The sequence below is a fragment of the Lathamus discolor genome, chromosome 1 (genome assembly GCF_037157495.1).
Source record: "Lathamus discolor isolate bLatDis1 chromosome 1, bLatDis1.hap1, whole genome shotgun sequence".
Taxonomy (NCBI): domain Eukaryota; kingdom Metazoa; phylum Chordata; class Aves; order Psittaciformes; family Psittacidae; genus Lathamus; species Lathamus discolor.
The window spans coordinates 77,485,421-77,511,152 of NC_088884.1; the positions used below are offsets into that span (position 1 = coordinate 77,485,421).

A 25,732-nucleotide genomic window follows, 5' to 3' on the forward strand; every position below is an offset into this window, starting at 1 on the left:
GCACCTCCCCTATTCACTGTGAGCTCCCAAAGATGATGGAGAATGGCATAGCAATAACATGTCAGTTTCCTCAGCATTCATGTGTGCATTGCATTGGGGCCCATGTATTTGTGGGTGTCAAGTTTGCTTAAATGGTCTCTAACCCAATCCTCCTCAACCAAAGGAAGGTCTTCCTTTCTCCAGACTTTCTGTCTTGCCTCTAGTGTCTGGGATTCCTGAGGTAGTAAAGCAGTACCACTACAGTCTTTGCTTAGCAGTAAAGACTGAAGCAAAGAAGGCAGTAGGTAACTCTGCCTTCTCTATCTTTCCTTACCAGGGCACCCACCTCATTCAGCAGCAGGCCCATGTTTTCCTTAGTCTTTCTTTTGCTACTGATTTATGTGAAGAAGACTTTTTTGCTATTCTAGGCATCCCTTGATAGATTTAATTCCAGATGGATCTTAGCCTTCCTCATCTCATCCCCACATATGCTGACAATGTTCCTATATTCCTCCCAAGTGGTCTATCCCTCTTGCCACATTTTGTACACTTCCTTCTCTTTGAGTTTTGCCAGAAGTAAAACTCATCCATGCAGGTCTCCCGTCTCCCGCCCTGTAAGCTCGATTTCTTACTCATAGGGATGCACCAATCTTAAGCTTGGAGGAAGTGATGCTTGAATAATAACCAGTTCTCTTGGACTTCCCTGCCTTCTAGAGCCATATCCCATGGGATCTCAGTTGTCCTTTTTTTAAAAAAAAAAAACAACACCACCATTAATGTAGAACAGAGCTGCTTGTGCTTTTCTGTGTCCATGCATTTAGCAATATTATCAACAGTAATCCTGTTAAGGTGCATGATCTTCACTGAAATGAAGTTCTTGTGTGCGAAAGTGAACAATTTAACAATGTACCTAAGTCATAGAATCATAGAATAGTTAGGGTTGGAAAGGACCTCAAGATCATCTAGTTCCAACCCCCCTGCCATGGGCAGGGACACCTCATACTAAACCATCCCACACAAAGCTTCATCCAACCTGGCCTTGAACACCGCCAGTGATGGAGCACTCACAACCTCCCTGGGCAACCAATTCCAGTGTCTCACCACCATAACAGGAAAGAATTTCCTCCACTATATAAGTACACAACCAGGGTGATAAACTGATCAACATAGCAAACTTTGACCCTATTATAATTCATGGCAAAGCTTTTAGTAAGTTCAGAAACAAAAAATTTGACTCATGGACTGCATGATACATTCATGGGCACAAAGACGGTCTGTAGAAAGGTTCAGAAATAGAAGAGCTTAGGTATCAGCCTTTAAATGCAGTCCTCACTCTCATTAAAACCAATTTGTGTTTAAGACCCTTCCTTTGTCAGTCTGTGTATGTACCTCCTGTTAGCTTCTGCTAGGGTTCTGAACATGTTTCAAAGATAAACAGACTGCTTAATTATTAGTTGGTGATGCATGACAGAATTTTGGGAACAGGGGTGTAAATGTGACACAAACAGTAAATGTGTTCATATTTTGAAGTTTGGAAGTAGGCACCATCAGTCGCCTTCACTGTAAGGAAAATATGTACATACATTTCTACTGGTTGCAAGCCTATTTTCATGAGATAATTATTCCGATTTAAGTCCCTATGGGGGTTAAGTGAGTTTTCAAATAGTACCACACAGTTCTGTGCCCTGACTAGTTATAGTCTAAACATTCTAGGATTTGTCAGAACATTTTGCAGAAATAACACAGAGTTTTGACAATGCTAGTCTCAGAAAATGCATTGAACAGGGAATGATTTCTTTAGTAGCAGTTTATATTTCTGAAATACCTGCTACATCTGTGAAAAAGCTTTACGGAACAGAATTTCTGTTGGTGTTAAAGACTGTGTACAACAGAGTCTATCACTTTCATAAGATTTTCAAAAATACATGTGTATGAATTCATATGCATAAATGCATGAGACTTCAAAATGCCAAGAAGCTGATTTTTAGAAGTATCATCTTGTGTTTCTTACAGCAATTTGTATGAAGTACAGAATCTCAGAATTAAACTCAGAATAACCTAGAATAAACATTTTATATTATTTCATAATTTACAGTTACTGAGTGATGGTTATAAAGGTTTCAAATGTTAAACTTTGCAGTTTATTAGAGATAGCTGTTAATTTTCAGGTGACAGATTAAAAAAAAAAAAAGTCGAAATCTGGGCGAAAAAAAAAAAAAAAAAAAAGAAAGAAGAAAGCCACAACTTAACTTCTCATGCTTATGAAACCCAGACACCCTTGCAGCAGACTACAAGCAGTGCTGTTAAGCAAACTGCTGGCAGACTTGTTTCAATTATGTGTAATTAAGTATTGCAAGACACACATATGGCATCGAAGTAGAAGCATTTTTCTTCACAAACATAAAAATGTATCAATTTCAGTACTATATGAACAAATCAACAGCTGAAGGTTTGTTCGGCTGTACAGCCAGTAACTGAAACAACCACTAGCAGTATACGCTGTACTGATTTTTAGAAGTATGTTCAAGCACATGCAGTACCTGGAACTCTTTATTAATAAAAAACCCACACAACTTTATAGAACTTGTTGGGGAGATAGACCGGACAATCGCCAGGTTACTCTTAACTCTCTCATTAAGAAACAGCCGAAGTCGACTATCCCGTAACTCTGCTACTGGAAAGTGTAGTGGAGATGGTGACTAGGTTCAGGCAGTTATCCGACGGTAGCCCGTACTGAAAATTACACTGCCCAGGTCACCTAAGAAATAACGTTCCGGGAAGAGCGATCGGGAGCGGCGGGGAGCACACTCTGCTTCATCCTCCGGCGCCCTGAGTGGTCGCGAAGCCCGGCCGGAAGCGCACCGCTGCTGTCTCTGCTCCGCGGGGCTCGGGGGTCCTGCCCTCCCCGGCACCGCTCCGCTCCCCTCCCCTCCACTCCCCGCCGCGCCACTCGTTCTCGCTTAGCCCAGAGCCACCTCCGAGGAAGCCGTCCCCCCGGGCAGAGAAGAGGGGAAGGAAAAGTTTCCCTGAGGGCATAAAGAACCCCCCCCTCTTCCTCCCCGAGCCGAGCCCCCCCTCCCCGGGCTGCCATTGGCCGAACCGCCTACCGCAGCCCGCCAGGCACAAAAGGCGTTGCTAAGTGGATGCTCATTTCCCCCCTCATTTTATTTTTTTTTCCCTCTCCCTCCCCCCTTTTCTTTTTGCCTCCCCCCTCTCCCCCCTTCACTACTTCTTGGGTTCACTCTCGCCGTCGCTGCTACCGCTCCGCCCCGCTCCGCTCCCCGCGGGAGTCTGCGCGGGTCAGGCGCGGAGCCGTCCCGCTCCGGCCATGGCCTAAAGCGGGCGGCCGGGGCAGAAGATGAGTTTCCCCGCGGAGGACGGCGTGGGCAGCCTCTGCCACAAAGCGCTGCAAATCATCTCGGAGCTGTGCCTGGGCGGCCAGGTGGAGCGGGAGAAGTGCGCCGGCATCTTCCCCCTGGAGACCGCCCGGCAGGGCATCGGCGGCACAGGTACAGCTACCGGCCCCGCAGACACCGCGCTCGTTCTGCCGCCGCCACAGGGCGGGCAGCGCCGGCGTGGGCGGCCGGAGAGCGCAACTTTTCCCTTAGCCTTCTCCGCAGGCGGAGGGGGCGGAGGGGGGGGTAGGCACTCGGCCCGCTCTAAAATCGTCTCTTTCTCGCAGCTCGCGGAGCTTCCCGGGGAGCAGCGAGAGGAGCCTCGGCACTGCCGCCGGGGTGGCGGCCAGTGCCCCAGAGGAGGCGCAGGGCAGCGGGCGGGGGAGCAGGCATGGGGACGGGCAGCACCGAAACGTGCCGAAGGGAGAGAAATCGCCGCCGACGTGCGAGCCCTCCGTCTGCCGGAGCCGTGCCGCCTCGGAGACGGCGCCTTCCCCCCGCGGCCCGCACGTTTGCGCCCCGCAGCTCAGCTCCAGCAAGGTTTTCCCCGCGGCGGGAGTTTCGTCAAAGCTCGGACCTGGGCTGTTGCCTGTGTGCGCGGGGCCGTGCGTGCTGGGACCGGGGCAGAGCGCTACTGTTGGTGTTCTTAGTACGGGTGGTAAGGTGCTCTTATCGGTCGCCTTTCCCTGCGACATGGTTTGCGCCCGCTCGCATCTCACTCTTTTCCCCGGCCGTCCTCTGTGTCCGTTGTCTCTTGCTGGCGCTCCCACGAGCACGCGGAGCTTGCGCGGAGGTGCGGCGGAGCCGACGGCTGGTAGCCCCCGCAGTTTAGGACGCAGTCTAGTCCAGGGGCACAGGTCGCCAAGCCGCGGCTTAGAGTAGCGCTGGCGATAAAACTTCGCGGAGCCCCTGGTGCTTTCCGAGCCAGGTTTGGGGTGAGTCACATCCACCCGGTTTGTGGTTGAGGGAGGCAGAAGGGCTTTAGGACGGCCCGTGGTAGCCGGTGGAGTCAGGGCACCCCTCCGGTCAGGTCCAAGACTGTCTGGAAAACTGGGAAGGGGAAGAGGCGGAAACTCGGGTTAATTAAAAAAATTCTCGGGGTCGAAACCAGAATTTTGACTCCTAAGGGTGGTATCTTTGGTCATTGGTTTCTGGATTGTCTGGTTCTTTTGGAACCGACTCTACGTGGTGTTTGTGTTACTCTGTAGAGTACTCTTATGTGACCTTTGCCTTCCAAAGGAGGGCTTTTGTGTCAATTTTTTAGGAGAGGACTTGAACATTAGTCCAAGTTCTGTGCTTTATTTCTGCCAGACGGGATTGGTAACCTGTTCTGTCTGTCCATAAATTCAAATGGACAGCTTGCATTATGGCCAACAAATACCAAGTGTACAGTGCAAGTTAAATAAATTAACGCCAGGTCATGAAAAGCAGCAGGTCCTCAGCATGTGCCTTAGCTGTGCTATAGCACAGCTGCTGCCAAACCTGTTACTTTTTCTTCTCTTATAATGCCCACAGAAATGACTGCAAATTCCAGGTTACTTGTAGTATCCCAGAACAAAAAACCTGTTGTCTGAAAGAGGAGTGATTCTTCCTTCCCATCCTGATACCCAGGTGGTTCTCCCAGGTCTTTTTTTTCTGGAGGCGAGCTCTGATTTTGTGGCTAATGAAGGTGGGCATGTCCTGGCCCCACACCTGGGGGGCTTGTGGGGGTTGTAGCAAGCTTCCATCCACATGGATTGTGGGTTTGTTGTGCTTTGTAAAGCTGATTACTAAGTATATTGCAATTGCACCCTGTGCTAGTTGTCTTGGTCTGAATCATAGAAGGTTGCATGAAAATAAAATTACCCTACAGAGCCTGGAAAACTGTGCTCTGAAAAGATTAGTTGATGTGATTTTACAGAGTACTGCACAAGGAGTCAGTATTAGGTGTCATATAGATACAAAGCTGATGTACAAACAGGTGAGATATGGAGGCTACAAATATCTCCCCATGAGGTAAAACAAGGTTTGCTGTTTAGAAAATGTGAACTTCAATACTTGCCTTGATAGTGCATTGTTTAGAGTAACAGGAGCTTCTTTTTAGACATGTCTCCAAAATCAACCATCTTCTTTTTTCATTTATAAACCTTAACCACCTTGAAGTGGCTTGAACCACTGGGCTCCACATCTCAGCTGAGTTCCTAAATCTCACTTTTTCCCCTGTAAAAGGAAACTATTATTAGATTATGGGTGTCGACTTCATCGGCACACGCATTATATTAAGCATTTTCTCATTAATAACACTGCTAATGAGCATACATTAATACTTTATATCTCCAGAGGAGGAACAGACACACTGTCGTTGCTGATAATTGACAAATATTTGAATATGTAAACACTTGGATAGACAAGATATAAATATCACTTGCATTAATTTTATGAACTGAAACATTGTAAATTCAGCTTAGGTTGAGAAGAATGAGGCACTGAAAGGTGAACCATGCCATATCTCTTTTGCTCTTCAAATGCATGTGGTATTACTTATCATCTTTATAGATAAGGTTAACGTTGTCCTCAGTTTTGAACATCCATAGTTCCTGTTCACTGAAGGTAAAAACACTAAGTGTTCTCCATCGTTATTCTGAGAATTAAGTCATAAATGTTTGTTTTTCTGAAATACCTCTCTCACACATGTGATAGTAGCATTTGGTTATCATGGGAGTCCATATCATGTAGCCATATCTTTCTATGACTGCGTGAATTCTACACAGTTATGGTGTCATGCAGCCATAGCTGTGTAGCAGAGAGGAGGAATGGCTAATTCAGCCCTATCAGCTTGTTGTATGTCCCAAAAGCACTTTCCTAATATATGCTCACACTAGGTGATAACACATCATGCATCCAGTTCAGTTATTTGCTCCCACAGGCTGCAGCTATATCAGTATTTTGGGAATTAGCTTCTGCAACAAGCACTGAAGTGTGTGAAGAAGAAACTGATGTGGTGAGAGTAACAAAACACCTGAGCTGTGAGGAGTAGTTCTGGAAGATGTGGAGAAGATAAAAGACTGTGAGAGGGTTATTGCAAAATAATAGTTTATTATTGTATGCTGTTACATTATAGAGTCATAGCTAAACTTTCAGTAAAAACCCCAAAACTAAATAGTCCAGGAGACAGCATAAAGAAGGGAGAAAAGAAATAACAATAGTAGCTGAATAAATAGGGATAGCATATTCTTTCTTTAAGTGGTAAGTTCATTCAGTTTTCCACATGTCAGAAAGACAATACCTAAAAGTGTCACAAAGGTAGCATAGGTAAAAATCACTAATGAGATTTCACTGGGGGAAAGAAGTCTAAAAGATACGGAGACCCTTGCAAAGGGTCCTTTCCATACTTGGAAAAGAGAGTGAAAGAAAAATTTCAGAAAGGAAAAGAGCAGACGGTGAAAAGGAAAGCAGACCATTTCCATTTAATACAAGAACAAACATGCTCTGGAAGTCAAAACCATCAAAAAAAGGCAACTAGAACTGCTGTGGTATGGTTATGTTGGCTGGTGTGATGATTGCTTTCTGTTCAGCTAGACCATGAAAAGCAGCCAAGCTTCTCAGAGGAATCAGGTACCTGAGACAAAAGATCCACCAGCCAGTCACAGGCTCAAAGCAAAATATGAGACAACATTGACCTTGCAAACCAAGAAGTTTTGCTGGCAAGAAGAGAGGCTGGGTACTGTTTTTTTAACAGTGTAGCTGTCTAGGCAAGAGAAACAAGCATAAAAAGGGTAACAGAATCAAACACAAATAATAGGGAGCCAGGGACACAGAACAAAAAAATGGAAAGTATGGCTTTGAGAAGGCAGAGTACAACAAAGCACTGCCTTAGGACCCTCAATTACTGCTCACTGCTTGGGTCAAGAAGGGGTAATCATGTTCAGTGTAATGGATAATTAATTTATGGAAGTCGCAGCAAAGAATCTTAGTGAGGTAAATAATTTTGTAAATCTTGAACAGTTTAAGACAATTAGTGAAGATAGACACCTGCTGTTATATTTTCTGCCCTGGTAATTACAAGGGCTATTAATTCGCTCATCTCAGGGGGAATGCTCAAGTGAAAAGATTAGGAAGCTCTTTACATTTATGGTACCTTTATAAAGTTAGACGACTATGGGAGCTTTCTTCTGAAGCGTATAACTTTTTTGGCAAAATGTTGAATTAGATGTGCAACTGTTTTGTCTTTATTTTACACCTCCTTGATTTCCAGTAGATTTAGGAAAATGATTAAGAGGTTTGTCAACTAATAGGAAGAGTTCAGGTGGAAAATATATAGGAGCTGGATGTGTGGGATTGCTCCTGGTGAAATTTATCTTTAATGCAAGTAAATTATTTTCCAGAAGTGTCCAAAAATCATACATGCAGCTTGGTTATATCTATATTTTGACTCAGGTTATCTGATTAATAAAAAATTCTAATTACTTTTTGCCAGTTAAGCATCCCTTCTCATTTTCAAAGGAACCAAGCACATCAAAGCCCCTGTTGGGAGCATTTATGAAGGTTAGGCCAGTTGCAGGGAGTGTAATGAGAGGAGCTTTGGCATCCTGCTCTAGGGACACACGTTTAAAATTCATTGTGTGTCCTCTGCAGATGGTGGGCACGTTTTGCTGTCTTTGCCTTTTTCTAGGCCTGCTGCTCCTGCAGAACTTCAAAATCTCATTTATCTTTTATAATCATCTCTCTGATGCTTATAACAGAGATGGGAAACCAGTTGCGTTCCTGCCAGGAAGGCATATTTAGCCATGTAGTGTGGGTAGAGAGTTCTAGAGAGTGGTAGTCTCTCTTGCTCTTTTGCTTGTCAGACAATGAATTTTTTTAAGTTGACAATGCCAAGATCATCAGCTTCTACAGGATTATTTGTTATTTATCTAAATATTTCACTCACAATTAGTTTATTAAATGAAAGTTTAACCTACCAAGTTTCTAGCCCTACTAATGATTGACAGTTTTCTATAGAAGTACAGAGGGAATAAGAAAACCCTGGAGTATCCTGCACATGACTATTTGGTAATGAAGTCTTGCTTTTCCCTGAAGAGCAGTGTCTTGGGTCCTCCTGTTGTACCTGCCATAAGCCTTGTGTTGGCTGTCAGCTGCTTCCCTAATAGCTCTCAACCTGCTGATGGCAGCTGGTGGTTTACGTTTAGTCCTGGTTCCTTTAAATACAAGTGTGTGAAAGCACTCATTGCACACAGACACACAGGTATAAGTTCTTCTCACTGTGCCAAAGAAAGCATAAAGGGGACCAGAAATGGCTTGAACAAATGTGAAGACTAGGACTGTCATACAAGAAAGGAAGATTATTCTTCATGAGAAAGTAACTGCTGTGTGAAACAATTGAGCATTCCGTTACAGAGAAATGTGGTAAAATTAAATAATAAACATTTGAGCAGTTAACAGACTGATCAAATTATTTATGGTACAGCTCATCACCTGGTCAGAACAGTTATAACCAGAAAGAAATATGGTTTGAGAGGAAAAAAGTGCAGGGTTACTGAAAAATATGCTTTACAAAATCAGTGTTAACAAGCTGTGAAAACCAGAAATGCATCTAATTCAGCAGCGTAAAGGCAGAACAGAGGGATAAAAATACCACAGAGACCAGATTTATTTACAGTAAATGTGAAGGCAGTCACAACAATGCAGAAGTGCTCAACATGCAGACAGCAGCAATACACAGTAAAAACAAGAGCTGATGAAAGAATCTTCCCCCATGTGCATTTTGCAGAGAAATACAGATGAAAAATACAGAAACATTTATAACAGCTAGAAGACAAATCTGTGGTGATGAAGATAAAGTGACACTGTTTTTCTGGGTCTTATCATATGTGTGGGATGTTTCTTACATGATACTGAGTAAGAATAAACATAAGCATGACAATTCATAAATAGCACTTGAGCTGCATGAACCTTGTTGCAGCTATGGTATGCTTATGAATAATAGCAGTCCTGTGGGCTTAGGATGTATTTTCATTTCATTTCCTTGTCTGAAAGAAGATAATGAGGGTTTCTTGCAGATACTTGCAAAGGCATCCTCGCAAGTGTGAGAGCAGCATGGGATCAATCCCAAAGCTGTTTTTTTGCTTAAGGGAAGGCAAGGTGGGCAGATGTGGGTTGAGCATAGTTGGGAGTACCTCCTGTTGAGGTTAAGTGAGAGTTAACATGTAGAAAAGTAGGTAGGCCAGAAAAAGCCTTGGAATTGGAGACCAATAATTTACATTTGGTGTGATAGGAGAGGCAAATTTGCAGGCAAAACACGGTGACTCAGTAGGCAAAAGTGAGTGCCATCTTCTCTAGCTACATACAGCACAGAAAACATGTTCTGAGGCTCATGAATATACAGCTGTTGTGGGAAATTCCTTCTGATTGCTGAAAAGCAGAAGGTAGGGTGGTCCAGTAGAAGGCTAAAAAACCTTTTGGAAAATACCCTGTATCTGCTGTATATCACATAATCTAAAGTTCTGTACGTGGACTTTAAAATGGTAGAAGAGGGTGTTCCATCTGTAGTTGTACAGATATAGCTTATGAGATGGTTTAACAAGTAATATAACTTAGATTTATTTTAAAGTTATTTTGACAAGAGATTAATAATTTCATGTGCTTTAATCATTACAGTGATACCTGATTTCATTTGATTCCCTTCCTGCCAAGAAACATGCTGCCATAGAACTCTGTTAGCATTAAGAAATGACACATCAGCCAGTAGATGGTGATGACTTTTGAACATCAGACTGAATTAACAGCCTAGGAGGGACCACATTCATGATAGGGCTAGAGTAAAAAGATCTTAGTAAGATCTTCAAAGTATATTTCTTCATGAGAACAGGAAGGAGATCACACAGACTCTTAAGTGAAAGGCTATTTTTGCCATTTGAAATTTAAGTTGGATGTTTTGACACATTGAAATTATAAGGGAAAGCACAAGACTACACCTGTCACTTTGAGACACCTAAAGTATTATATCACCATCTGCAGGGATTTGGATGAGACAGGTAATTGCGGAAGATCTGCTTATGCTGAGTAAAAATGAACACCAGCAACTATTTAAGTTCTTCAGATTTCTCTAAGGAAAACTGAACAGCAGAAATGGTCGGTTGGACAGACTAGTTTATATGCAGGGAGATAAGGGAGATTTATTGGACACAGACCTTTTATAATTGATAAAGCTCCTGCTTCCCTCCAAAGAAAATCAGAGACATATTAGTTTATCTGATTGATCTTACTCCTGACATTTCAGACACAAGAGTTCCCTTTAGAGTGGCCACCATGGAATGGTTGAAGTTCTTTATGGCTGATGAACAAGAGAACAAATTAAAAATGAAAGGAAAATAAGTTTGAAAAAAGTTACAGACACTGTACTTTAAATATTTGAGAACCAAGACCAGATATAGACCAAGAGGTGGGTGAAAAGACACTTTTTTCCCACGTGTTCCTTTCCCCCCTTTCCTCTGCTGGCAAGAGTATGTTCTCTTTCACATGGTCCACATCAGACATGTGCCTGCCCCTTATACACACGGGTAGAGACATCACAGCACTGTGTGTTCTCTCTCTTTATTCAAGATCATGGGTTGGTGGAGTGTGTTTTTCCAAAGTTAAGCATCAAGGGGTATATGCTGTCAGGACAGTTACCAAATTGTAAATAAACTTAATCTGGTTTGGAAATGGAAATCTGCCAACATGGATGTTTGTGAAAAGATTCATGGGCAGAACTTTTATAAGGCAAGTTTCAAACAACAAACTATTGGAAGCCATAATACAGAAATCATTGCTCAAAACATTCCCTAACATCCTTTTACGTGCCTTTCTCAAATGAGAAATACAAGATTGTCCAAATTTCATATCTTGAAAGGGTAGCTTTAAATAGAAAACCGTGAAGGAACAGGATACTTTCTTCCAGTTAGGAAATGTTACCAAGACTATGAAGATGACTTAAGGACAGAATTCAGTAAAGGAAGATCACCTGGTGTGAAATGATAAATCCATTGAAGTTGCTGGAAGATTTCCCACTGATCATAAGCGGGTATGTGAGAAAGAGGATTTTCTTCACATGCTAAGTTTACCCAGCATGAGAACAGGAATGGCAAAAGCATAATGCTGCATGTCCAGATGAGTATTCAGGAAGATGTCCTGTTCTGTGCAAGTGTGTAGCACTGAAGACAAGCTGCAACGACGAGTTCGGAAAAAGAGTTGTCAAGCGACTGCTTGTAGTTCAAGATGATTTTTCTCTTTCTTTGCACCAGAGACCAGTGAGAACATTGCTTACAATGTTGCCAGTTAAAGTCATCTCAGAGTATATCTCCTTCTGCCTCTAAAAACTTAGGCAATCTTTTAATCTGTCACCAGTTCTACATCTTCAAAAACCAACCATCCAACCAACCAAACAAAACCTTACGTATGTGAAATGCAGCCCCGGTCTGATGATACACCCATCCTTCAGTACCCATTTTCCTTCCCAGCCAGGTTTCCTTGAAAGGGATGTGAAGAAACTCCTAGTCTGCAGAACTGTTTCTTAGTGTTGTGTATTCTTAAACCAGGCTTCCTATAAAAAAGATGATATGAGACATGTCTGATCTAACACGCAAAAGGGTCTGAAAAGCTCTATATAACTGCTCTTCTACAGACGATTTCAGTCTTCACATAACAGCAAATCTCTCAGAATTGCTCAGTTGAGTGACTGTCAGAACTGAGGAAACGAAGCAATATGCTTTTTATGTCTATTTATGTGGCATACTTATTGGTTTTTTAGCAATTATGGCAGTAATTAAATACTTTTCTGAAATTAACTCTTTTTTTTTCAAATTGCTGGCAACAATTTGTTGTATTATGATGCACAATATGTAAGGTTCTTTAGTAGGAAAATAGCAAAATTGAAGACTAATTCGTACAACTGTAGAATTAGCCCCTTTGCTCTGCTTTTGAGACTTGAGATGTTTCATGTGATTATTTTAGGGCTATAAAACATATGTTTTCTGTAAAGATTGGGAGTGACTTAGAATTTGAAATAATTTAATGGAAATACAGAAAAAAGCTTAGAGAAAGTCGAAGTACTGGAGTAGGTGTTGAAAGGAGACACCAAGTTATTTGAAAGCTTGAAAAATGTGTTGCAGTGAAAAACTTAAAATTGGCTAGAAATGCTTTGATGGAATGTTTTTCAGCTGATAGTATCTATTCATAAAATTGAAACTCTGCTGGAAAGGATCAGTTTTTGTATTTCTGGTTTTGAGATGTTTCCAGCAATTTCAAAGTTGTTAAAACATCCTGTTTCAACATTTTCTACATAAAAAAATAAAAATAAAAATACAATTTTCAGTTCTAAAAGCCTTCTCTCAAAATGTAAACTAATTATGGGAGCCATCTCTAGACTGAGCTGGAAATATTGCAAATGACCCAAAATTAAGTTGGTTTGGTTTTTGTTTTCCTTTTTTTATTTCTTATAGATCACATTTTTTAAGAGTTCTGCTTCTTGTCAGGCTTTGAGAATGGAAAAATAGTTTGTCTAGGTTGATTGACAATTCAGCTGGTTCAATTTATCAGAAAAGTTCCTTCAGTGGGCCATGCCTCTGTATAATATATTAAATCCACTTATGACCATATATTGAGTTTGCATGGCAAGGTTTTGTTAGCAGGGGGCTACAAGTGTGGTTTCTGTGAGAAGATGCTAGAAGCTTCCCCTGTGTCAGACAGAGGCAATGCCTGTCAGCTTCAAGATGGACCCACTGCTGTCCAAGGCTGAGCCTGCCAGTGATGGTAGTAGTGCCTCTGAGATAATGTATTTAAGGGGAGAAAAACTAAAGAGTGAGAATATGTGAGACACAGCTCTGCAGACACCAGGGTCAGTGAAGGAAAGGAGGAAGCGCTTCAGGTACTGGACCAGAGATTCCCCTGCAGCCCATGGTGCAGAGCATGGTGAGACAGGCTGTGCCCCTGCAGCACACGGAGCCCATGGAGATCCATAGTGGAGCAGATGTCCATCTTCAGCCTTTGGAGGACCCCACGCTGGAGCAGATGGATGCCCAAAGGAGACTGTGACCCTCTGGGGAGTCCATACTGGAACAGGCTTCTGGCCACTTGGAGAGTGGAGCCTGGGCTGGAGCAGGTTTGCTGGCAGGACTTGTAACCCCACAAGGGACTCATGCTGGAGCAGCCTGTTCCTGAAGGACTGCACCCTGTCAAAAGGACCCACACTATAGCAGGTCTTGAAGAACTGCACGCTGTGGAAATTATTCACATTGGAGAAGTCTGTGAAGAACTGTCTCCCATAGGAGTGACCCCATGCTAGAGCAGTGGCAGAGTGTGAGGAGTCTTCTCCTGAGGAGGAAGGAGTGCTGAAACAACGTGAGATGAGCTGACTGCAGCCCCCATTCCCCAACCCCTGCACTGCTGCAGGGGTGAAGGGAGTAGAAAAACAGGGAATGAAGCTGAGCCCAGGAAGAAAGGAGGGGTGGAGGGAAGGTGGTTTTAAGCTTTGGTTTTTATTTCTCATTATCCAACTTGGATTGTTTGGTAATTTTTCCCAAAGACAAGTCTGTTTTGCCCATGACAGTAATTAGTGAATGATCTCTCCCTGTCCTTATCTCGATGCATGAGCGTTTTGTTATATTTTCTGTCCCCTGTCCAGCTGAGGAGGGAGAGTGATAGAGCAGCTTTGGTGGGCTTCTGTAGTCCAAGCAGGGTCAACCCACTACAGGCCATTCTCTGACATTGAGGCCAACTCGCATGTAAAAACCTCTCTCCATGCTTTTAAAGTCTGTCATCTGCTGAAACAGAAGGGCCACATCCAAACCACCTCTTAAGAATGATCATTGGCCTACTTGGATTCCTGATCCATGCCCAGGAACTGGCTGGGGTTGTATAAACTGGCCCAGTTTAAAACTCTTTCAGGGACTAGTGTAGGCAATTGAATGTCAGGTCCTGGGTCTGTTTCTTGGTACAGTGTATTTTATTTGCATTTTTTATAGGCATGTCTTATGAAGCATATTATATCTTAATTTCTCAAAGACACAAAAGAAGCAAAGACTCTAAATTAGAACTACAAAAATACAAATCAGAAATACAGATTTGCAACAAAGTGATTAACCATTGAAACAAGCTGTAAACTCAGCATTTCTTAATGCTTTTCTTGTCAAGATAGGACAGTCTGCTACAAGCCAAGTAGACATTACAGGGCTCAGGAAGGGTATGAGAGTAAACAGTAGCTTGAACCGAATAGCCTAATAATCCTTACTGGGGATAAATTGTCTGGAAAGATCATATGCAAAAGTATCATTTGCTTCTTGTGTTACATCATTATTAGATACAATTATGCATCCATTCATTTTATGGAAGCATCTTAAATCAGAATTTGCCATATGAATTTCCCATTAAGATGACATGCATATTCCAAAGGCTACATTGTGACATTTAACTACAGACAGAAAAGGCAGACACCTTTCTCAGAACTGGCTGGAAACTGTCAAAGCGGCAGACTCATGCTCAAGGAAGGGCAGCAGCTTGTGCCAGACTCTTTAAATCAAGGAGCATATCCTCTGCCATTTCTCCCATGACACTATCCAGGACATATATGAAGTAAGGTTGAGCAGAACCATATCTTTCAAGTCACCAGACTACGAACATTTTCTGTTTGCTTTGGCTATTCTCATTTTCATGTAGAATGGACCGTAAGTTCAGTGTTGGTTACTGAGAGATGCATCTGGATGTTATATATTAATAAAGAAAATGTTCACAGATTTTCTACTGGAATCTTCATCTCTCAAAGGGACCTGTGAAATGCATACTGTACCATGGAGCTAATATGTACCTAGAGGACTACTCCTCTTCCTGTGATTCTCAACTACTCAATATGCTCAAACTTGTTGCACTTTTCCACTGGTTCAGTTTAGTAGCCTGGAGCTATAGATACAAAATATTAGCTGTTAAACTGACAAAACTTGTAACAAGCAGCAGCCGTTACTTGTGGGACTTCTAAGCAGGGTTTACTGAATACTTTTAAAGCATGTTAAAGGCTCCTTTCAAAAGGAAAGGGATTATTTTCTTAGTTATATTTTATAATGTTAAATGATACTGGAAAAATCAAACTGAAACATGTCACATAGAATAAAACTCCTAATTAGGGCTCAACTGGCGTTTCTGGTGATCCACCATCTCCTAAAATGCAAGTCTGTTCACAGAATTTTATTGGTATGAAAACTGTTATCCTAGCTTTGACCATGCTGCTGGATATGCTAACAAATTGTGGCAGAAAAAGTCAAATATGGGGCAGCAGGGCAAAGCTAAGTATGCAGTATGATCTCCGTATAACTCAGGGCATTTTATCCTATACACTAAAGCCAGATGCATTTTCAGAGCAGGATTTTAGATGCACTTGTATATGTGCTGTCTTGGTCTAACACAGTCTTGGTCCAGAGTTTAAGAATTAGCCCTAGAAATTTATTATTTGTGACAGACAATATCCTGTCCCTATTTGTGCCACTTAAACTTTAGGTTTTAACATGTCTCTGAAGAAGTTAGAACACAGTAAAAAACTGGCAAGTCCTGAAGAAACCTGTGTATCAGTCTGGCAGTTTAGAACTGCTGTTTCTTCATGTGCACTCAAAGGAAATTTTGACTGTGGTTTTACTTTTTTGCATGTGTTCCTGAGCAGACACCCTTTGACAACAGTGGCTAGGAGTTGTTGAGAACATTTGGATAGTAGCTTACTTCCTGAGAAGTCTGAGTGTGTAGCCAATGGTACAGATACTGGCCCTTGGCCTAAACAAACAAATTGATGGAGTATTTATGAAATAGAATATTAGAGAATGATAGCATTTTAAAGGTACAGGCTTAGATATCTACAAGAAAAAAAATATTATATGGGACTTTAAAGATCTACGTAAGGTAATGATCAAAATACCTCTATCTACTTACCTGTGTCATTTTTAATTATTTCTTTTTCTCTCCATGTTTGTCTGTCATGATAATCTTTGTTTCTAATTCCTTGCAGACATCTCAGTCAGTCTGTTAGCAGTAGTCGTCAGTTTCTGTGGGCTCGCCTTGCTGGTAGTCTCGCTTTTTGTCTTTTGGAAGTTGTGTTGGCCCTGCTGGAGAAGCAAACCTCTCACTTCCAATGCCAGTAATGTCCCCCAGAGCAACACCAGTGCTCCTACGGAGGTTTTTGAGACCACTGAGAAAAAGGAAGTTAAAGAAAATGGGAAGCCTACAACAAAGGTACTTGAAGCTGCATTGAAAATTAGCCACACTTCTCCTGACATACCAGCAGAGGTCCAGAACGCACTGAAAGAGCATCTGATCAGACATGCACGCATGCAGAGGCAGATCACTGAGCCCACATCATCATCAAGGTGAGTCAGGGGCACTCGTGTTTGTAGCACATTTCCTGGGAACAAGTAGACTCAAAATGCTCTGCTGAAAATTTCCAGGATCCTGGATTATTCACTGACTTCTTAGCAGTGATGGGTGAAACAGCAGACACATGAAGGCAAAGCCGCAGTGTCCTTTGAACAGAATGTTGTGAAACATACAGTGTATCTTCAGTTGATCATTATTTTAACATATGAAGATCAAATCTACATCTTCTACTACTTTGTACATGCATATGTTGCTGCTTTAAGCATTTCTGTTTTAGGTTTTGTGTTTAGGAAAATCTATTTTGATGTGATTTTTTAAAGTACCGCAAGTCCAGTTTTCAGAGATATTTTTACAGATGCAGCAGTTGCTTTTGCAAATGAAAGTTTCCCTCTCCACTAAATAAATGACGAGATTATTGTTGATGACACATTTCTTTAATGCATAGTTTGCCATTTTTAAGGGAATTTAAATCCCAGTCTAAGAATGTAGCTGCTTATGGACTGATCTTAGAGCAGTTTTATACAATATATTATACAATTTCTATATAGATATTTAAGTAAATCGCAAGCATGTAATGTTCCTGAAGTAATTCCTTTTGTATTGAAGTGGAGGACAGAAGGTACTGTCTTAGGTACTGCTCTATACTGAGAAGTATTGAAGGCGTGCAGTGACCTATAGTTTAAAAGGGTATTTTCTTCAAATACTGTCGGCAAATTTAATGCATTCAAAACAAACAGTGAACTGCAAAGATCACTTTCTACATAAGCAAACAAACAAAAAAAAAACCACAACCAAATGTTTTATAAACAAAGAAGGGGAAAATAAAGGCTGAAGGAGACCTGAAGTATTGCACAGTGCCATAAGTTAGAATACAAACACTGTATGGGAAGCAACTTTCCCTCAGTAAACCATCTGACAAATGAACATATGCTACCAAAGGAAAACAAACAAACAGCAAAAGGCTTACATTACATAATTGTTGGAGGCACAAGACCGGAGAAGATGTGTTTTACATTTAGCAGGCACATATTTTGCTGGCCTTCTGTGAGTCCCCAAGACATCATTTCGCCAGCTCACTGTGCTCATTGTGGTGTTGAGTGCTGAAGTGCTTTTCTCTGCTATTCCAACAACGAGGAACAGCCAACAGACAACCACAGGAGGCTCCCAAAAACAAAAGCACTCCAGCCAGGGGAGGTCTAACTGACTTCCGCAGCTGAACCATCTCCTGAATTATGCGACTGTGCAGCTGGCTTTAAGCCACATTGCCCTGGCTATGCCTGGCTCCAGCTACTGTATCCATTTGCTAAGGGAGAGAGCACAGTATCCAAGGCACTCTGAGGAACATTTCCAAAACACTGGGAGGACAACTTTGAAATCGTAACTGTTACACCAGACAAAGAGAGACCAAAACTGATAGAGCTTGGCATGACAAGGATATTACACAATTCGCTGGTACCTAATAGGATATTAATTGGAAGAGTTTTATCCATCATGTACCAACAGGTAAATCTGTAGGTAATCAGACTGTCTGACTTTATGAGCAGACAGGAGAAATAGCTGGCTGGCAAATGGACTTGAATAGTCCCTGTGGTACTATAGGGAAAGTAAGAAGTCTCAGGGACATGATCCAGAGCTACTTCAGGCTATGAAAATATTCCCAAAGACATCTAGAGTGATTTGGACTGGGACCTAGACGCGTATAAAATATCTGTGAAGCAAAGGGCAGTTTCATGAAATTAAAACTCTGATCAATCCTACTCTTTCTGTATATGTTGGTAACTTTGTAAGGGAGCTTTCTCTTTTTACCCTCTCTAGATTATCAGGATTAAATCTGTCCTTGTGAGGGACAGTTCCTTTGCTTTGAATAACCTTTATTGTCCCACCTTACCCAAGTAACAACAGGGTATTTGGACACCACCTTCTTTTACAGTTTGCTGAAAAACTCTGCACCCTTGCTCCAAAACATATTTAGAATAAGATCTGTCTTTAAAATTACTCAGAAGTGGTCCTTTCCGTATTTGTAAAGGTATTTTTATTATACCTCTGCCTGCCTTAAGGGAGTCTTAACCTTCTGACAGCCCATATTAGTTATTGATGCCAAGAACATCATGTGTGAGATGAAGGCTGGACTTTTAGGCCAGCTTTCTGGATTTTAGTAAAAGAAATGGAATCGTGTTAGCTCATTGTAATTGAAGCATAACAATTTTAAGAAGCCATTCAGAACAACAATAAAAGGTGCCTGTTGTTTTTTTATAGACTGCACGTTTAACATGGAGACATGTTAGTGTAGGGAAATTATGTGTTTTTGATGAGTTACAACTATATCATTTTCATAGTTCCTGATAATATGAAAAGACTTGCTTGTTAAAAATAAAGACAACAAGCTCTTTAGTCCTTGACACCAATAAACCATTAAACTACAATATAAGAAGTCCTGCACCAGTGGTGTTCATTTACAAATATTTCTGCCCTGTTACTGCAAAGCACTCTTCACAGTACTTTGTGAAAGTATTCTCTGACATAGTTTATTGCTTCTATAATGTTTCTTTCTTCAAATTCTTACCTGTATTTTCAAATGGCATGCTTTTTGCTCTTTAGCATTAGGTGGGAGACAAGCTTATCAAGTAAGTCAGTTCCCAAAGGCACAAAAGCAAAGGTGAGGTTCTTGCGGATGCTAAGGTTAAAGAAAAACAAGCAGGTCTGTTGACTATAGTGATTGCAAGAAGGAGACAGCAGCCCCTGTTCTGTTTAAATGCTGCAAGCGATGATGTCCATTCCTGGTTTTAGTCCAAAAGATTGGTCTAATGTCATCTAAGAGAGCTAGATTAGAGGCACACCTCAAGTCATATGCCCTGGGTTCAGCTGAGGTTCAGCTGGGTTTCTGCTGCTGCTGAACCCAGGACATCATATCATAAATTGTCATCTTATCCTTCTCTTTTGTCATACATATGGCAGTCTTACTGAGTTAGAAATCAGCTTCATACTGCCAGTATTCCACAATATTATATTAGAGATGTAAATACAGATTTACTGCCACTCAAAATGTACTTGTTCTAAGTTATGGAAGGTGTGTCTATTACAGGAGTGCTATCTGTAAGAACCAGGAGAAGTTAAAGTACCTTCTTTGCACACGTTAGTAGCTTCCCAGCATTTTCACAACCTGGTTGCCTGACATCCTTGTACTTCATTATCACAGTCATTAATTCCTTTGTTATTGCAGAACAAAGGAAGATAAATATGTTGCCATGACAACAATGAAACATCTTAATAATTAAGAGACCAATTAGCTATCTTGGTGAAATGCTGTGACTCAGAACAGATACTAGGCGCTATGTAATTAGGACTTTGGCTTGCTAGAGCAAAAGTGCTGCTGTTTCCCACAGGGAATAGTCATACAGCTGCACTGTTTTACTTGGTGACATCTTGGAACAATGACTACATTCACTGGAAAATCTTAACGTGCATAAAGTTTGAAAATTTGAAAGAAGGTTTGTACCTTGCAAATAACGGATTTGGGTTTTATATGTTACATTTACAAGCATTAACCCAGATCTTTATAAATTCAAGAGACACCGAGGAAAAGAGATTTTGTCAATTATCTGTTTTCACTCAAACTGGAAATGCCATACAGTCAGCTTCACTGTTTCCCCTGCATACACAGTTTTCTCCACCACTTGCCTGTGGCAGAGTTTGAACATGGTTACCTGATTATCTCAGTACTAAAGCTGCAGGTGTGAGGTGTACTCAGGAAGGCCTGCCTGCACAGGTTTCATTAGCACAGATAGAAGTAGTAGTAGCACAGGTCTCCCTGAAATTCATTATGAGTCAAAGATACCAGAGAGCTAGTGCCTAAGTTGCTGTGTGCCCAAATATTTATTGGTACTACATTCTGGGTGGAGTTCAGTTCCTTCCCTGTGTTTCACACACATATGAGGCTGGGCTTTTTAGACAATAAGGGCACAGGGACAGCCCTGTAACTCCCTGAGGACAATATTGTGCTTTTCTGAGTAAGGAATTCTCCGCTCCTCACTCCATTCCATCATATACTAGGAATTCAGGGAGTTTTAACATTTGAAAATCTTTCAACTTGTCTGTCTGTAAATAAAAGAATGTTAGGTGTTACTAGAGGAGTGTTTGAAATAAGAACGGCTGGATTTTTTGAGTTACTTTAGATATATACTACAATATTCTCCCTCTCCTATTCTTGTATTATGCTAGGACTGCTCCCTGCACCAAGCAGTACTTTAACAGCTGAAAGGGGAAACATTCTTGTCTCTTATTTAATGGCTGCAGATTACCCTCTTGTATCTCTGCTCAGCTGAACTGTGGTAGTTTTGTGCTTCATGCCTTCTGCAACCACTTCACTTACAGCAAAAATACAAATAATATCTATGAAATCAGTCCTGGTTGTTTTCAAATGGACCATTTGCATTTCTGATTTAAAGAACGAAACACACAGCTGTGACACCTCTTGTTTTCAGAACACAGCACCACGGGGAAACCAAGCAATAAGGCAAGGCTGCATTTGGCATTAATAAGCAATTGATTTCAAAAAGCAGAGGAAAGTCTGACAATTAAATTGTTTTTTAATGACAACTAAGCATGCTCACTGGAGGAGGCAGTGAGCCTTTTCAGTACAGATTGTTGGGGTAGTGAAGTACCAAAGAAGTGTGAAAATGTCCAAAAAATAAACTGGACAGTGTGCTCATGATCCATCTGCTGATGATTAATTCTACAAAGCTTTTTGACCAGTGTTGTCATACTACTGTAAGGCTGTATTGCATGCCAGGGGTTTGATTTCACTCTTAGTAGGAAAGGCACACATTTCTGTTGAGGTTCATGAGTCAAGATAAATACATATGCTTATGCAACACTGAATTCAGAATTACAAGGATTTAAACATATTGATTCTTGCTAGGAGTATAGGAATCAGCTTTCTAATACACCACATGGCAGAGTGTGAGAACAGATGGAAAAAAGCTATCACAGAAAAATGTTGACCAGAACTTTGAAATGTATTGCAGCCAGAACAAAATATTCAAGTAGGATTGGAGAAGGCAGCCTGTACCTCTGTGTCGCAAATACCAAGCGGGTGTATATAAAATGTCGTAGGATGGCAAAGAACTGTGCTGAAATCCCCCAGACATAGTTCTGCATGGCCTTTTTGGGTGCCTTTCACAGTGATCAGTGTGAAGCTTGGTAAATATTTAATTAGAAAACCACCATGGAATGCCTCCAGAAACCAGGAAATACAATTTTGAAAGTAATTTTTTTAATGCCTGACTGTGCTTTACTCAGGCCATAGCACTGTGGGAGCAAGCAATGCTGGAACTGTCAGCTTGTTCTGTGAAAGAACCTGAATTAAGTTTCAGCTGCATAGCCTGAAAATAAGGTTATAAGTATGTGAATTCTGAGGACACTGGGTGTCTCTCAGACCAAGAAGTTAAGAAGTTCATTCTGAATGATTATTTCTTCTCAAGGATATTTTAACACTAGAAGTATCTGGGGGGAATGGGAGAGAAGGGAAAGTATTTTAAAATTATTCTAAAGAGAGGAACATTTACTATTTTGTTCTTGTCTTTTCTACTTAGTAATAGCCAAGTCTTTTCCCAGAGATAACCATGGCCCATTCTGTGTGTGTGTGTATGTGTGCAGGCACAATTCTTTCAGGAGGCACTTGCCAAGGCAGATGCAAGTGTCCAGTGTTGATTTTAACATGGGGACAGACCCGATTTTGCAAAGGGGAGAGACGACAACCAGCATTGGGAGAATAAAACCGGAACTCTACAAACAGAAGTCTGTGGATTCTGATGGGCAGCAAGATGTGAAAACATGTGGAAAACTTAACTTCACTCTCCGGTATGATTATGAGAATGAACTTCTGGCTGTCACAATTGTCAAAGCCTTAGATCTGCCTGCTAAAGACTTCACAGGAACATCTGACCCCTACGTTAAGATTTATCTGCTCCCAGATAGGAAAAAGAAGTTTCAGACACGAGTTCACAGAAAGACATTAAATCCTGTCTTTGATGAAACCTTTCAGTTTCCTGTAGCCTATGATCAACTCAGCAACAGGAAATTGCATTTCAGTGTTTATGATTTTGACAGATTTTCTAGACATGACATGATTGGGGAAGTTATTCTTGATAACCTTTTTGAAGTCTCAGATCTCTCCAGGGAAGCCAATGTATGGAAAGACATCCACTGTGCCACCACCGTAAGTAATGTGTTCCAAAAGCATTAACATAATATTTTTATGTCTTTTTTGTAGTTTATGGCAGAGCATCCTGTTTATCAACAGAGTCCAGAACAAAAAAAAAAAAAAGAAAAAAAGTTGTCAATATTTTCTGGTGAACATAGGAAAAAAGATGCTTAGGAAGCTATAAAATTTAATTACTAATAAAATCTTCTGGGAACATACCGTTACCATTATGGCTCACTATGCATATATAAATTAGTTTTATTAATTAAATGCTACATCATGAAAATCACTACTTACCAAGAAAATTAACGTTTTCCTGTTAACAAAATACCCTGTCCTTTAAAATGACTACGTATTTAGGAACAGGGCCCATTCTGCTCTTCATAGCAAATTTTCATACGTTGGGGATCTTGTGAAAGAAGAGAGAAAGGCTAAAAATTCTTGAAGTCTAAAATGTTCTTTGCTGGCTGCCCTATGGTTAGGGTCCTCAGTAAATGTGTCTGCATTGCTGCTGGTTGCTAGCAAAACTCAAGAGGCACAAGTAGATAGAGTTAGGAAATAGAAATCATTTGTTTATTGTTGCAAGCAAGAAAAAGAGGCTAGTGCATTGACGACAGGATGGGTGACAGGCTACCAGCGGGAAAACCTCTAGTCTCCAAACATTATATTTATTAACCTTAAAATTCAGACTCATCTTTGTCTGAAATTAGAGGGAAAAGAAAAAAAGAAAAAGGAAGGGTATGGGGTGGGGTTTTTTTTATGTGTGTTGGTTTGTGGTTTTTTTGTTTGTTGTTTTTGTTGTTTTGGTTTTTTTGGTGTGGTTTTTTGGGGGTTTTTTTTGTTTTGTTTTTTGTCTGTTTGTTTTGATTTTGTTGGGGTTTTTTTTAACTACTATGCAATTTATATGCAAGTTTTCCCATCCCATATTCTGTGAAAATATCCAAGTCATCTCTGGGTTTGAGCATGGGCTGGACTTTCACAAAGGACAGAGCAGTAGCTCTGCTTCAGTCACAGAAGGCTCATACCACCTTTTCAGCAGAGCCATTTTTCCCCAAAAGGTTTCATGCTGTTCATTCCTGCTAGACATGGAAGTTTAGGTCTGCATAACTATAAAGACACAGACTGGTATTTCCTTTCCAGTTTGAGCATGAGAAAGAAGAAATGAGATATATTAGGGAGCAGAGCATAGTGGAGACAGCTTTTGAATGTGAATTTCTAAAAATGGTTATTTATTTTACTTTCTGGGTCTACCAAATTGGTATGAACAGCCTTTGGCACACCTCCAGAAAGTTGTTTCTGTGTATGCTTAGTTTGATTGAGCTCTGATTTCATGTAAATTGAAGAACTGTGCTCTCAAGCTGAGAACTGTGTCTGTGTTTAAGGCCTTGGAATAATAGCCCAGTAGCATTTTTTAAAATTTCTTCTAGATTTGGTATTATCTTTAACACTTTAATAATGATTTAAATGCTCACTGGTCCTTTGCGACATGTGCGTGTATGACATTATTCACTGATAAAATGGTTTCAGCAAATTAGAATCCCTGGACTGTTCATCACCAGTTTTGAGCAGATTGAAATGCCATACCAAATTATTCAGTCTGGAGAGATACTAATATACATCTGAATGGGAATGGTTGCTAATCTTGGTGCTGAATTCTAATTGAAGTTTTTTCCTCACTAAGGAAGAATATAGTAGGTTGAGAATCTTGTGAAGGAAGAGAGAGAGGCTAAAAATGCTTAACTACTTTAATTACTACATGCAGTTATAGTGCTTAACTCACTCTGCTGGTGTTGAAATTTAAGAGAAAGCATGAAGGTTTTACATTTCAGCCTTTCAACCAGCATAGTTTACAGGATTGAGTGCGTATGAGTAAGTTGTCTCCACTTAAGCTATTAACAATAAACACATAACATTGAGGTATCTTCTAGTAAGTATGGGGTGACCACACCAGCTTTCACAGGCCTTACACAGCTCCCAGAAAACTGTGAGAAACAGATTGAATTGATATTTTTTTTCTTGACAAAATGAAACCCTCCTATAATATGTGTTTTTACTATATGTGCAGTGTGCTGCTTTGTGTCTTACTTCAGCTGTTTCATGTAGATTAAAATTGGTTAGTAATAAAAGTTTCTAGTTCTGCCATTTCAGAAGTCATAAGATGAGGGAGCCAATCCTGCACAGGAATAAACAATACATAAAGTGTTAATCAACAGGGAATTACAGTCTTAAGCACCAGATCTAAAGTTTGCCAAAGTTGCTAACTAGCAATTAAATATTTAACTAATGCTTGGCAGCATCAACGGACTTGGATTAAGCCTGGAAAAGAAAAGATCCAGCTGGTTTTACAGTTAGTGAAAAGTTATTGTACTCCAGGCAGGCATACTTTGGTGTTCATAAAGAATCTTTAAAAGCCAAACTGGCTGTCTCAGTAGGAAGGTCCTTACTTGCACTGTAGAGCGCAGGAACCAAGCTGCCATTCTGCAAATTTATCTCTCTTATGCTCTTCACCTCTGCTCTGTTTTGTTGTATGTTCTCTGAAGCCCTTTTTTCAGGCATAATTTCTACACCCAGTGGTTTCCTCATGATAGATGGTAGTGATAGATCAAAGGATTAGTCCAAAACTTATAGAACAGCAGAAGTTGCCTCTCCTCAGCTTTGAGTATTTTACGTCTCTTCCATAGTCAATAATTTTCTTATGCAGAAGGTAGAGTGAGGGTAAAAATCATTCCTTCTACCTGCTTCAAAAGAACCCATTTTTATGACACAATGTTCTGCAGTCCTGGAGTTGAAC

General features: G+C 40.9%; 1 protein-coding gene across 1 annotated transcript in view; it reads left to right on the top strand.

The window, feature by feature from the left end:
- Positions 1-3,334: 3,334 nt before the first annotated feature.
- Positions 3,335-25,732, top strand: part of SYT10 (synaptotagmin 10) — a 35,802-nt gene continuing 13,404 nt past the window's right edge. Inside the window, exons 1-3 of the mRNA XM_065665140.1 lie at positions 3,335-3,488; positions 16,375-16,732; positions 22,395-22,956. Of these exons, the coding sequence (XP_065521212.1) occupies positions 3,338-3,488; positions 16,375-16,732; positions 22,395-22,956 (1,071 nt within the window). The 5' untranslated portion in view covers positions 3,335-3,337. The remainder of the gene's footprint in view (positions 3,489-16,374; positions 16,733-22,394; positions 22,957-25,732) is intronic.